At 37.8% G+C, this 12,567-nt stretch overlaps 1 protein-coding gene across 3 annotated transcripts in view; it reads left to right on the forward strand.

Annotated features, from left to right (window-relative positions):
* The first annotated feature begins 1,950 nt into the window (after window positions 1-1,950).
* The window catches only part of macrod1 (mono-ADP ribosylhydrolase 1), a 181,108-nt gene continuing 170,491 nt past the window's right edge, over window positions 1,951-12,567 (forward strand). For all 3 annotated transcript variants that reach the window (XM_032554728.1, XM_032554727.1, XM_032554729.1), the window contains exons 1-3: window positions 1,951-2,494; window positions 5,477-5,575; window positions 7,065-7,172. In XM_032554728.1, coding sequence (XP_032410619.1) covers window positions 2,080-2,494; window positions 5,477-5,575; window positions 7,065-7,172 — 622 coding nt within the window. In that variant the 5' untranslated portion in view covers window positions 1,951-2,079. The remainder of the gene's footprint in view (window positions 2,495-5,476; window positions 5,576-7,064; window positions 7,173-12,567) is intronic.

A 12,567-nucleotide genomic window follows, 5' to 3' on the forward strand; every position in this document is an offset into this window, starting at 1 on the left:
ATACACAGACACCTACCTTGAATTTCTGCTACTATAAACAAGAAAAACGTAAAAATGCATATCAGAATGTATATCAGAGAAAGCAACATAGGTCAGTATAAATCAGTCTTCATGTATTTGTTTTAGCCAATGTTTCGTCTGGGAATAGAAAACTCTAAGATCAGTTTCTGTGTGGGGTCTCTGTGTGCAGGTGAGGTTTTCTGAATCAAGTTACTGTGGGACTGACCACCTGTCTGAGCTCGGGGAAGTGAGAGGTGCTCAGGGCAACATGGGGATTCTGGCTCTTTTTAGAAAACAGGCTCTTTTGGCTTGGATCACTAAAAAGAGTCAGCTCTTTTGGCTTCAAAGCGGCTCTTCAGATTTTCTTTTTTGTTCCTTAATTTATTATCCAACAAAAAAATTTTGCAAAATGAATGAGATCAGCTCATAGTCGGAAATTATTATATTCAACAGCTCTGAGTCAGGGTAAAGTGAAATGTGCATTTTGAGTCTTAAAATACCATATGAGTTTGTTATTTGGCTTTTGATTGTTACATTTATAGAGTAAATTGATTGAACGGGACCTTTTAATTCAGAAATCTTCCCATTTTGTCTGAAACTTGTGTTTGTATTGAACCAGGAATCAGAATACATGCTTCTACTACATGACAGTTTACTGCTATAATGTAATGGGTTTTAAATGTTTCCTTCTCTGAAAAACAGAGCAGCTCTCTGATAGCAGGACGATGTGTTACAGACCCGTTTAACAAATACTTGATTTATTTCATTTTGAGTAAAAGCTAGAAGCACCACCAACAGTGCTGCTATAATTGTTTGTGTGCTAGAAGTGAGCTAAGGTGGATTAATTTGTTTGTACCAAGTTGTAAATATTTATTTTGAAGCAGGTCAAAGAGAATCCAGTGCTGTAACGGCTGTTGATTGATGGAGATGCTCATTGTTGCTCTCATATCTTGTCTGTCAACAGTCGTCCTTAAAGAAACCCCTAAACCAACAGATGAATTACTTGTGCGCTAAATAGAGCATGGTAGCGATATTATGTGAGACATTGAAGCTGTGATAGCGATGCAATATTAGTGTATATTAAATCCTATCGTTTCAGGTGCACAGTGTTATGAGAATATCCTCCCTTTTAAAAAATATTTCAAATAGGTATTTGTATGAGTGAAACACTATCAGACGGGTGAAACAGGTATTTATTGAAATTAAATTAAACACAGACATCGACAAAATCAAATACAGTTCACCGCAAGCTATTTTTTGCGCTTTAATACGTTGTATGGCAGTCTATTATCAAATGAAGCGTGGCCACAATGTGTCCACCGGATTGAGCAGGTCACTGTTACGGAGCATAAAAGGATTAGTGCAAACATCTGGGATAGTTTTTCGTTTTAAACGGACAGGATATTCTGATGAAGGAAGTGATAGTTTTGTGTTTTTTGCCGTGTGTATATAAATTGTTCCAATGCTATGCTAAGCATAACTCCTATTCTTCCACTTCAGTCTCGTCACTCAAATAATGTTATCCAGCGACAATATTTAACATTAACACAGCCTGTTATAGTTTTCGGTTTGTAAACATCACGGGACAGATAGACATATCTATCTATCCGTGCTACGGTAGGAAAATCTGTAGCACAGGTAGTCAGAACACCGTTACATACAAACGGCCATTGTTTTACCTCAATGTGTAATTTCCGACAGCCGTAAAGCTCACACTGAGTTGTGACCGTTAGCTTCGACTCTTCCATTTTCACTCGATTATGGGATATACAGATAATAAAACACAGCGCTGATAATATTAAATTTATTTGAGATATCACTCTTTTCTTTTATTATGAATACCAGAATCCGAAATATACAGCAGGTATTAATATTTCTTGATTTTAATCAGTTAGTGATGATCATGGAACACCCCTGGTTGATGGTACATTCCACACGTTAACTTCCGAAACAAAAATGGCACATGTGATTTTGCGGTGAGGGGTGTGTTTGTATCGAAAGTGAAAGCTAACAGCAGTGTGTCCGACACTTTCAACTTTGAAACCCAACTCTTTGCTGTCTGCTTGGTGTTACCTACACATGGCAGTGCTAATGTCAGCTCGAGTTTCACACATCAGAGCCCTGCCCTGCAGCGCTCTGTCCCTTATCCGAGCTGACTTCCAAACATCCGGTGTCAAGTTCAGGCACTTGTTACCTCCGGGTAGCCCCCAGCTCAGAGGGACGGGAGTAACGAGTCCTGTACGAAGCCATATTAACGCCGCAGTCCGAGGTGACAGATTCTCCACCACTGCAGCGGCGCTTCGCAAATCCAGCCAGACTAACGGTTCCTCTTCACCAAGGGGGAGGAGAGGCTGGCTGGGCAAGTTTGCCCTAGGTGCTGCCCTCGGAGTGGGCACAGGCGCTCTGGTACAGGCCCTCCACACTGGAGTTTTAACCGCCATGCCTCTAAAAATTAACCTGGACTCTGCTGAGAGTGACTGGAAGGAAGCCAAGGGTGAGAATGTCCAGCAGTGGCAGGGAATAATTCTTCACGATTTTACAGAGTTTTCAGACAAAAATACCTACTGTCAGCTGGTACAAAAAGTTGTAATAAGTTTTTGATAAATAAGAATGTATAAAACCCAGTAGACAGTCAACTTAGCAGTTTTAAGCTTCGTATTAAGCAGGGTTCCCTATTTTTATATTTTAGTATGTGCTGCCTTTCTAAAATCCATCTTGCATAGCACCAAGCCGGGTTGGAACGACTATGTAAAAGAACATCATGCAGAGGCCAGAAGGGCTCTTAAAGCATGGGTCGATGCAGGTAAACAGAGACATGGCCCCTTGTTTGAATACAAAAAACAAGCAAATGCTAATTTTAAACATTTTTTAAGATTCATAAGGAGACGTGAAAATACTATGAGGTCTGACTCTCTTGCTAGAAAGTTAGGAAATAATAATGTTAAGGACTTTTGGAAAGAAATAAAGAAAGTAAATAACTGTAAAACGTCACTTCCATCTACTATTGATGGTGTTACTGGTGTAAAAGAAATCACTCAGTTATGGAAAGAGCACTACAGTGCGCTGTTTAATTGTGTCAAAAGTGACATTTCTGACATAGGAAGCATTCACAGTAATGAGAATGTGATTGTATCCCCACAAGAAATATATCATATAATTATGACACTGAAAGACAATAAGGCCTGTGGGATGGATAACATATCCACTGAGCATTTGAAAAATGCAAGTAAAAAACTCTGTGCATTACTCTCTATGTGTTTCACTGGCTGTCTAGTACATGGTCTGCTACCTAAATCAATGTTATCTGTCATTTTGGTACCCATTATTAAAGACAAAGCGGGTAAGATTAGCTCCTTGGAGAATTACCGACCCATAGCTTTAGCTAGTAGTTTGTCGAAAGTTTTTGAAAGAGTCCTTCTAAATAGGCTGGAAGAGTTTCTTTTGACCTCTGATAATCAATTCGGTTTTAAACCCAAACATGGTACAGACATGTGTATTTTTGTGCTACAGGAGATTTTAGATTTGTATAATTTGCGCAACACCACAGTATTTATGTGTTTTATTGATGCTTCTAAAGCATTTGATCGCGTGAATCATCAAAAATTGTTCTGCAAGTTAGAAAGCAGAGGTGTACCCAAATATCTAATTAGAATAATGGTCTATTGGTATGGTCATCAACTAATGTATGTCAAATGGGGTAACTCATTGTCTGACTCGTTTAATGTTGGTAATGGAGTAAGGCAGGGAAGTATATTGTCCCCTTACCTTTTTAACATCTATATGGATGAACTATCAAAGCGCCTGAATTGTTGTAAAACAGGCTGTGTAGTTGGTGACCGCACAATCAATCACATAATGTATGCGGATGATTTGGTAATCTTATGCCCATATAGTGCTGGCCTTCAACAATTACTAAGGGTCTGCTCCCAATATGGATGTGATTTTGATGTCAAATATAACGCTAAGAAAAGCAATGTCATGATTGTTAGAAGTAGAGCAGATAAGCATCTGATAACCCCTGACTTCTCTTTATCTGGCATTGTCCTCAATATATGCAATGAAATTAAATATCTGGGACATTACATAACTGATGACCTATCTGATGATCGTGACATTCGTAGGCAGTATTGCATGATGTATGCACAGGCTAATATTTTGATCAGAAAGTTTGGTATGTGTTCATCCTCTGTGAAGGTAGCTCTTTTTAAAGTTTTTTGTACTTCATTTTACACAGCCCATCTATGGCGAAGATATAAAAAAAGTAGCCTGCACAAACTTTATGTGGCATACAAAGGCTGAGGCTCCTAAAAGTTAGATGAGCAGTGCCAGCACATGTTGACATAACGCTGTCCCAGTCAGCGCCTCAGATCTCGTAGTGTGTAGATATCCGTGTCATACAATTATAGCATCGTTTTAGTACAGCGAGATTTTTTCAGATTGTGAAACATTGGCGTCATCATTTATTGGGCAGTGACTGTATATCCTTTTTGTTTTTTTCTTTTTTTGTTTACTATGGACCTTTTGTGTCGAAATAAGAGATTGATTATTGATTTAAAATAACTGCTACTTAAGCTACTTTCAGTTTATCTTACATGAAGCTTTACTTTGCTCTGAATGTTTTTTTTTTTCAGTTTCTGAAACGCATTAGAAAAGTATTCACACCACCTAAATCTTTCCCATGTTTTGCACTCAGTACAACTACAGACATAAAATTGATTTTTTTGTGGATTTTATTTATCGACCAACATAACAAGCAAAGTATAATTAAGCATATTATTCTGAAAAGTGTCGCATGCATTTGCATTCAGACCCTAAATATAATCAGTTTGATTCAGTTTAAAAATGTGTAGCACCTTACAAAAACATCTATCCCAATTTATGCAAGTAATTTTATAGTCAAATCAATCCAATAGTCAGATTTACAGCTCACTGCACACATTTAATTTTAATCTTAGCTCTAAATCAGCACTGAAAAGGTCATTGTAACAGATAAGCTCTGTGCCATTTGTAGAGTGTGTAGGACGGAAATAAGGTATACTACCAATGATTTTACCTAGGAGAGACACCTTATCAAGTGCAGCATCTGCAGGAAGAGAACAAGAAGTTGTTGGAATCAGTAGCTCAGCTTAATCTCTTTATGGGGAGATTAAGAAACAGAGTACATATGAAATTAATGGCAAGAATAACGGTAGATTATGCAAAGTTGGAAAGTAGAGTATTTTGAGGTAACAGAGTAAAAGCAGCAGTAATTAAATCTACTCCACACTTTTCAGATTGTAAGTTATAAAGCCTTTCAAATGCTTTTCATTATTTCATTCTCAGGACTATACACTACTTTATGTTGGTCTAGCACCTAAAATCTCAGTAAAACACATTGAAGCTAATAATAATAATTATATAAAATAATATGGAATGGTTAAGGAGGTTAGGAAGATTTCCTGTTAGATTATAACCTTCTTCTCTTTCTTTTCCCTAGATTTCCTGCTGTCTCTGTCCGTGAAGGACAGGCGCGGCTACTACAGAACCTCTGGCTCGGTGCCGTTGGGTGACATTCCAGTGTGGACTCCCACAGCAGGTCAGACATCCCACATCTGTCAACATCTGCGTCACTCAGAGCGGTGAAGCAGTGGTGGCGATGAAATTCTTTCCACGAATTAGAAACAACTTTTAATACCAACATAAAATTACAAAATACTGTGACAACCTTTTTAAAAACCAAAATCATACATAAACAAACAAATATTTAAGTTGATTAAGATGCTTATTCCTAAAAAAAAAAAAGGATTCTTAGCAGGGGATCAAACCATACTAAAATGGGCATGTGATTTAATGCTGTTCAGAGATGGGTAGACAAAAGTTGTACTGCAACATACTTTTAATTGCGTAGCAGTAAAATGTAAAAATAAAAAATACTCCAGTAGGAGTAAAAATGAATTTGCTAAAAAGGGTTCTCAAGCTCTAACTGATTATGAACAAAAATGTAAAATGATATGCCAATTATGGTATTTACTACAATTAAATAGTTTAAAAAAATAGTAAAACATAAATTACGTAATTACAAAATATCAAAATCTGGCAATTGAAACACACCAAATCCCTCTTTTCCACAACAGTTTTTATTTATTTATTTTGAACATGATAGAAGTATAAAGTCACACACATGAACAAGGAATGTAAAAGACACATTTTTGTATAACAGTAATCTTAACATGCTTGAAATATTACAGTTATTTATATGCGTCAGCAATGCAAAGAACTTCCAGTGACAGCGTATAGTGTTTAAACACTATAAGCTGTATAAACAACATTTATACAGCGTTGACACATAGGTCATGTGTCATGACCTATGTGCTGGTCATGACACATCATGACCAGGACATAGAAAATAACATGAGAGATTTTGTAGAAACAAGAAGTCTCAGGTCAACATAAACTGTTAGTATGTGGTTGGTACATTTTGGTTAAAACGTGATTATTCTTCATTTAGTGAAGCAACTTGAGGTGAGTAGAGTAACCAGAAATTATACTCAGGTAAAAGTAATTATACTTCAAAATATCACTCAAGTAGAAGTAAAAAGTAGAGAGAGTAAATTGACTCCTATAATCCTTGAAGTTACTCAAGTAAAATGTAACTGGAATAAATATAATTAGTTGCTTTACAGCATGGAAGGCCTTGTGTTCTCTCTCTCTAAAGAAGACATTTTGAACATGACAGATTAAATGTCTCATTTTAAGCCACGCAGGTTTCTTCCTCTACTTGTTTCAGAACAGATTTATCTTCCGTCTCTGGTGATAAATTGTCCTAATCGGTCCTTCAGTTTCTCTCAAGGCGACTGTGAACAGCCTAGGGCTTTGTGACAGAGCCAATCTTGCATGTGGCTGTATAAACCTCCTATTTAAATAAGTGATAAATCTGTAAATTGCATGACAAAAATTGAAGATACCACTAGAGGGAGCTCACATGCTTCCAGTGTCACAGTTACCTGGCTGCTGATCCCTGTTTTTCATAGAGATTTTCTGTTGCAAACCAAGCTGAGCCCGGCTGTGTTTGCTCCTGTCCTCAGGTGCCTCTAAGTCGAGTCGCTACCTGAGGAATGAAACGTTAGACCAGAAGATTTCCGTGTACAGTGGTGACATAACCAAGCTGGAGATAGATGCCATTGTCAATGCAGGTATGGGTGTTGTTCTATTTTGTTTTAGACAGGTCTGTGCACAATTTCAGCCACTCTACATGAAAAATGATCATTTTCTTGCATCATAAAATAAAATCCCTTTTTTTTCTCCTTTCACCATTGTTTCCTAAAATGTACAGGAATTAACATTTTGAAAAACACAAAAGGGAGAAATATAAAAGGCATTATGAATTTAAAAGGTTCCAGCAGTATTTAGCCTGGCTGTGCGTTTATGGGCATATGCATAAATTTTGCAGGAAACATCTGTGAGCGGTGTCTGAGCTGTAATTATGTGCATAATGTATTTTCAGCGTGTTGGTAGAACAGCCAGAGGCTTTCAAGTGATTATCTGCAGAGTGTTCAAGATATTCTTTCAACTAATTTGAGTACCCTACTGAAGAAAGTGAGAACAACAGAACTGCTGTATAGGGCTGGTAAAAAATACCAAAGAATTTCAATATAAATGTGACAAGGGACTGTTTAGCTTGGAATGAATAGTAGAAGCTTAAATTTCACGCCAGTGAAATTGATGGATATTTTATTTATCCCTGGGGGAAATTTATGTATCTAGTAGCTCATAAAAACATCAACAAAATTCTAATTTCAGTTAAGAATATATGACCAATAAGATAAACCATTTCTGCCTCCACCACACAGATCAGATTTTGATGAGAAGTGGAAATCTCTTATATCTGCATCTTCTAAATGTTCAATAAAAAGTACTGCATATTTTGTCTTTTCCAATATCTTAAAAGTTTTGAAGAAGTAGATTGAGAAATTGAAGCTCATGGAGGGTTTTCATGAATTCTCAAAGGGAAAGATGTTTGAAGAGACTTATTTGAAAAAAAAAATTGTGAAGAGAGACATTGATTAGACTTGAACATGCTTTGAAATCCTAAGGTAGAAAGAGATGTGCTCCGTCTTTTCCCAAATTGTCACAGCTTCCTCATTCTTGAGCAAATCTTTGCTTTGGTCAAAAATACATTACATTTCTAAAGCCTGCATCAGAGCGCAGGCTTTTAAGCAAAGTTCTTTGGAGCCAGTTTTTAGAGGACGAATGAGACGTGCAAATAAACAAGGACATAGCAGTGATGATATTAATTAGTTGGATGAAAAGCATTCTGTGTGCATAGCAAAAAGATCATCTAGTTTGGTGTGTGTGTGTGTGTGTGTGTGTGCGCACGGGGGCGTGTGCGTGTGTGTTGAAAACATCTGAGGAAAAAGCAATCCGTTAAAACCAGCAGATGGACAAAGGTTGACCCATAGATGAGGGTAAGAATGTAGATCTACTGGTAAATTCCAAGCTTCGCCTTTCGTCTTATTTTTCTCCTCATCACGACAAGCAATACATTGGTCGCATCATTCTGCCAATCAATCTCCTGCTCCATATTCCTCTCACTTGCGAACAAAACCCAGAGATACTTAATCTCCTTCACCTGTAGAGGGCACTCTACTGCTTTTTGGCTCAAGATCATTGTCTTGGATTTGAAGATGCTGATTTTCATCTCGTCCCTAAAAGTTATGAACAAGATCAGTGGCAAAGAGCAACCTTGGTGGACCCAGTTGCATACAATCCAATTCAATACAATAGTACAATGTAGTCATATCATTTGATGCCAGTTGGTGAAAAGTTTGCAGAGCTGATTGTATGAAGTTGATCTCTTGTCACTTTTGTTGCAACCAGCTTGGGGTTGATGGGGAAAAGAAGTCAATGCTGGTGGCACAAACTTGCTGGCAGCAAAATGTTTTTCTTCCTTAGGTTTTTAAATTTACAGTTAGGAAAAAAGTTTTCATTATTGTCAATTCAAGTGGAAAACATATGTAGGATATATTCTTTGGATTGACTTTGCCTTACTATGTCAGACTATTTAGGTCTCAGTTGGCTTGTTTAAAGCAGCTTGGCTTGTCTGGAAGAGTTGCTTGGACTTTCCTCTCTTTTCAAACAATATAAGTTTGCAAGTTGCCTCTGAATGAACTGCAAAATGTCTGGAAATATGTCGCTTGGACAGATGAGACGGAAATATTAACTTTTGGCTAGATGGCACAGCACGAACAGTGCTGGGTTGATGGTGTTTTTCATCTTAATTTATAGGATCGGAGGTCAAATGTGAGGCCATCTGTCAAGCTTGGACCAAACATGGTGATGAAAAAATACAATGATCCCAAACACAGCAGTGAATCTGTGATAAAATAACTGAAAATGAAAAAGATCAATCTGTTTCAGAGATCCAGATAAAGTCCAGGTTCCAGTCTGATTGAAATGCTGTACTTCAGGGTAAATATGCAGTAACTAATGTCTGTAAGTCTCAATGAATTAAAGAAATGTTGTAAAGTACATTAAATCTAAAGTCCTTCACAATGACTGGAGTTTATTAAATTGAGGCAGAAAATTGGTAATTCATGGAGTGTGCTTAGATTCCTCCATGAAGGTCTTGTCTTTGAAAATCAATGGAAAGGCCAGTACTGATTTATGTATGCTTGATAGTTGCAAGGATTTTAGGTCAAATATCACCATCTAAAATATAATGATGTTTGACCTTTAAGCTGCTAATGAAGAGAACAAAACTGACATTATCTGTTTTCATTTATCTATAATCCAGAGTCATTATGCTTGACTGAACTTTGCTTTAGTTTTTGAAGATCACTGTTTTCACCTCCTGGCTTCATTCCCTACCCTATTATATAAAGCTTCCTTCCTTGCTTCCTTCCTGCCTTGATTCCTTCTTTCTTCCTTCCTTCCTTCTGATGTCCTTTATTCTTTCCATCCTTTAGTCTCTCTGCATCCTACCCCTTATTAATGTCTTGTGCTCTATCTTGTGCTCTATCTTGTGTAGGGTACAAGATAGGAATGTGCTCTACCCACATTCTATCTTGTACCCTTTTTTCTTTTCTTAATGTGCTTTTTCTTTCTTTCCTTGTAATTTTTCTTTCTTGTGTTCATACTTTTTCCTTCTGCTTGTCCTGCCTTTTTTCCTTCTTTTTTGTTTTTCTTCTTTTATTTCTGCCCTGGTCATTTCTTTCCTTCCTTGTGTATTTTCTCTTTCTGTTTCATTCATTAGTTCCCCTCTTTTGTCCTCCCTTTTTTCTTCCTCGTTTCCTTCCATCCCTCTGCTTTCTGGTTTTTGCAGATTCCACATTTAAAATCTGTTTTCTGTACAAGTACACTGTGATATCTTAGTAAACTAAAGTATTTCATATTTTAAAAAGGCTGGAACTTATAGATGGACAAACTGTGCAGGAACCTTGGATTCAACCTAAGAAACAAACTGAATCTAAAATTTGAGGACATGAGAAGCTTCAGTGCATAGGAACAATTAAACAGTTGTAAATGTCTGAATTGTTTTATTGCAGCTTTCTGGTAAAAAAAAAAAAAAAAAAAGTCCCGATTGAGGAATATTTGTCTCTTTAAATAGGATGTGACTTTAAACTTTTATGAATGGAAGCACATTCAGAATTTAAGATGGCAGAATATGCAATGCTTTTGAAATCCTCATGTGTCTGTGTTGCAATCATTCATTTAAGTTGCAATATTTATTATCTCTCATTTGGTTTCAGGAGGCCTGAAAGTGGGATTAAATCCATACTGATAACCATTAGATGGAGCCAAACACTGGCTTATTATTCCAGGAAGCGTCTCCTCTGAGATACTTTTAGTATTTGGGGGAAATTTAATCTGTGTTTTGGCACAGGCGTTGTATCAGGGGAGAGAAGGGCAGACCAGCCTAAACAATGCCTGATGATGAGCCTTCAGCTACAAAATGATAGATTTTTATTGGCAGCTGACTGTCAGCAGGCGTATGCTGTGCCAGCATCTAATAAACATGTTGATCGTTGACTCCCGTTTATGGAGTTATTGGTTTTTTGTTTGTGTGTACTTGTGACTCTGCCTACAAATATTTAGGTAATTATGAGTGTTTACACAAAAAGTAACAGTCTGCGTGTGTCTGGCGAGGCGAGTTTGTATTGGGCTGTACTTTTTTACAGGGTTTTTAACAGAGTTGCAGGACTCGGAGTTGCATGGAATTAACAAGACGAAACGGCTAGTAAAGCGCTGTTTTGCAGAGAGGACGAAACAAGGTGAGAGTAGGAAGGCGCAAAAAACTCCACAACACCGGAGGAGTGATGACTGAGAGCCGAAGCGTGAGAGTCGGCACTCTCTCTGGCTGAGAAAACCCAGAGAGGAGTCAGGGAGAGAGGAAAGAAGAAGATAAGAGAGACGGGGAGAGGTCACAAGCTTGTATTTAAATCTTGCTCTGCATTGCCATGGCAACAAGCAGGTACAGGTTAGCCTGAAAACGGCTTTGGGCAGGAGAGTCTGAACATCCTTTTCTATCTGACTGATTGGCTGTCCAACTGACTTTGTATGTGGCTGCTTTGTTGGCTACGAGGGCGACCTTTTTCCACAGTGACTAACTGATTGACTAAGAGGCTTTGGGTGACAGTCGCACTTTGAATTGGGATGACATTGAATTGAGAGACGGCATCGCATGGAGATGGAGTTAGATTTTTTGCAAATCTTAACAGCAAAACTCTTGCTTAAACAGCCTCCAAGACAGCTCCTTTGGTTTTTGACATGTTGAGGGGAGTGTTGTGGATTTTCTTTGGCTCCTCAGAAAGGCCTTGAAGCATCATTTAGCCCCTAAGGCAGCAAGCGTTCAGTTGAAGCCAACTGTGGCCAATTATATGTAATACTGACAGACTGGTGGGAAGGTTGGGAAAAGGAGGCTTCCAGTGGCTGCTGGTAGAGAGAAGTTGACACACAGATACAGAGACGAGCACCACAGTAATAAATACATGGATGCAATCTGATTCAGACCAAAGGAGCACCAAAAATCAAGAAAGTAACAAAGGAAGCATAACACAGACTGCTTTTTGTAGTTTAAAAAAGTGTAGCATTTTGATACCGCAACCATTTTTTGTATCCAAGTGTTTGGTTTAAACACTTGGAACACTTGTTAAGGATAAAAACCTGTCTGCGACTACCAAATGACTATGCTGGGATTTGCTCCAGCTGTATGGAGGACAGACTCCCCCTCTTCCACCTGTTGCTGGATGCTGTCAGTCAGCTGTGCTTTATAGTTAAAAGACATATAAAGTTGGCTGTTGGAGATGTTTTTTTTTTTCTTTGTGTAATCACAATGTAAGTAAATCCTGGGAAAACGCTTTGTGTTACAGCATCTATCTGTAAAATGAACCACCGGCTGCAGGCTACGCATCAGCTTTCAGGCTTCCATTTGCAGAAAAGGGCAGACATTTTTCCCAATAGAGTTATGAAAGTATTACTACTAAACTGAACCACCGGTTATTCCATATCTTGTTTAGGTCTTTTACTACTGCCTATGTATATTTTTGATTGCAATATGATTTAAAACAACCGGATAGTAACTTTACATTT

This window comes from Xiphophorus hellerii, chromosome 23 (assembly GCF_003331165.1).
Source record: "Xiphophorus hellerii strain 12219 chromosome 23, Xiphophorus_hellerii-4.1, whole genome shotgun sequence".
In the NCBI taxonomy this organism is placed as follows: domain Eukaryota; kingdom Metazoa; phylum Chordata; class Actinopteri; order Cyprinodontiformes; family Poeciliidae; genus Xiphophorus; species Xiphophorus hellerii.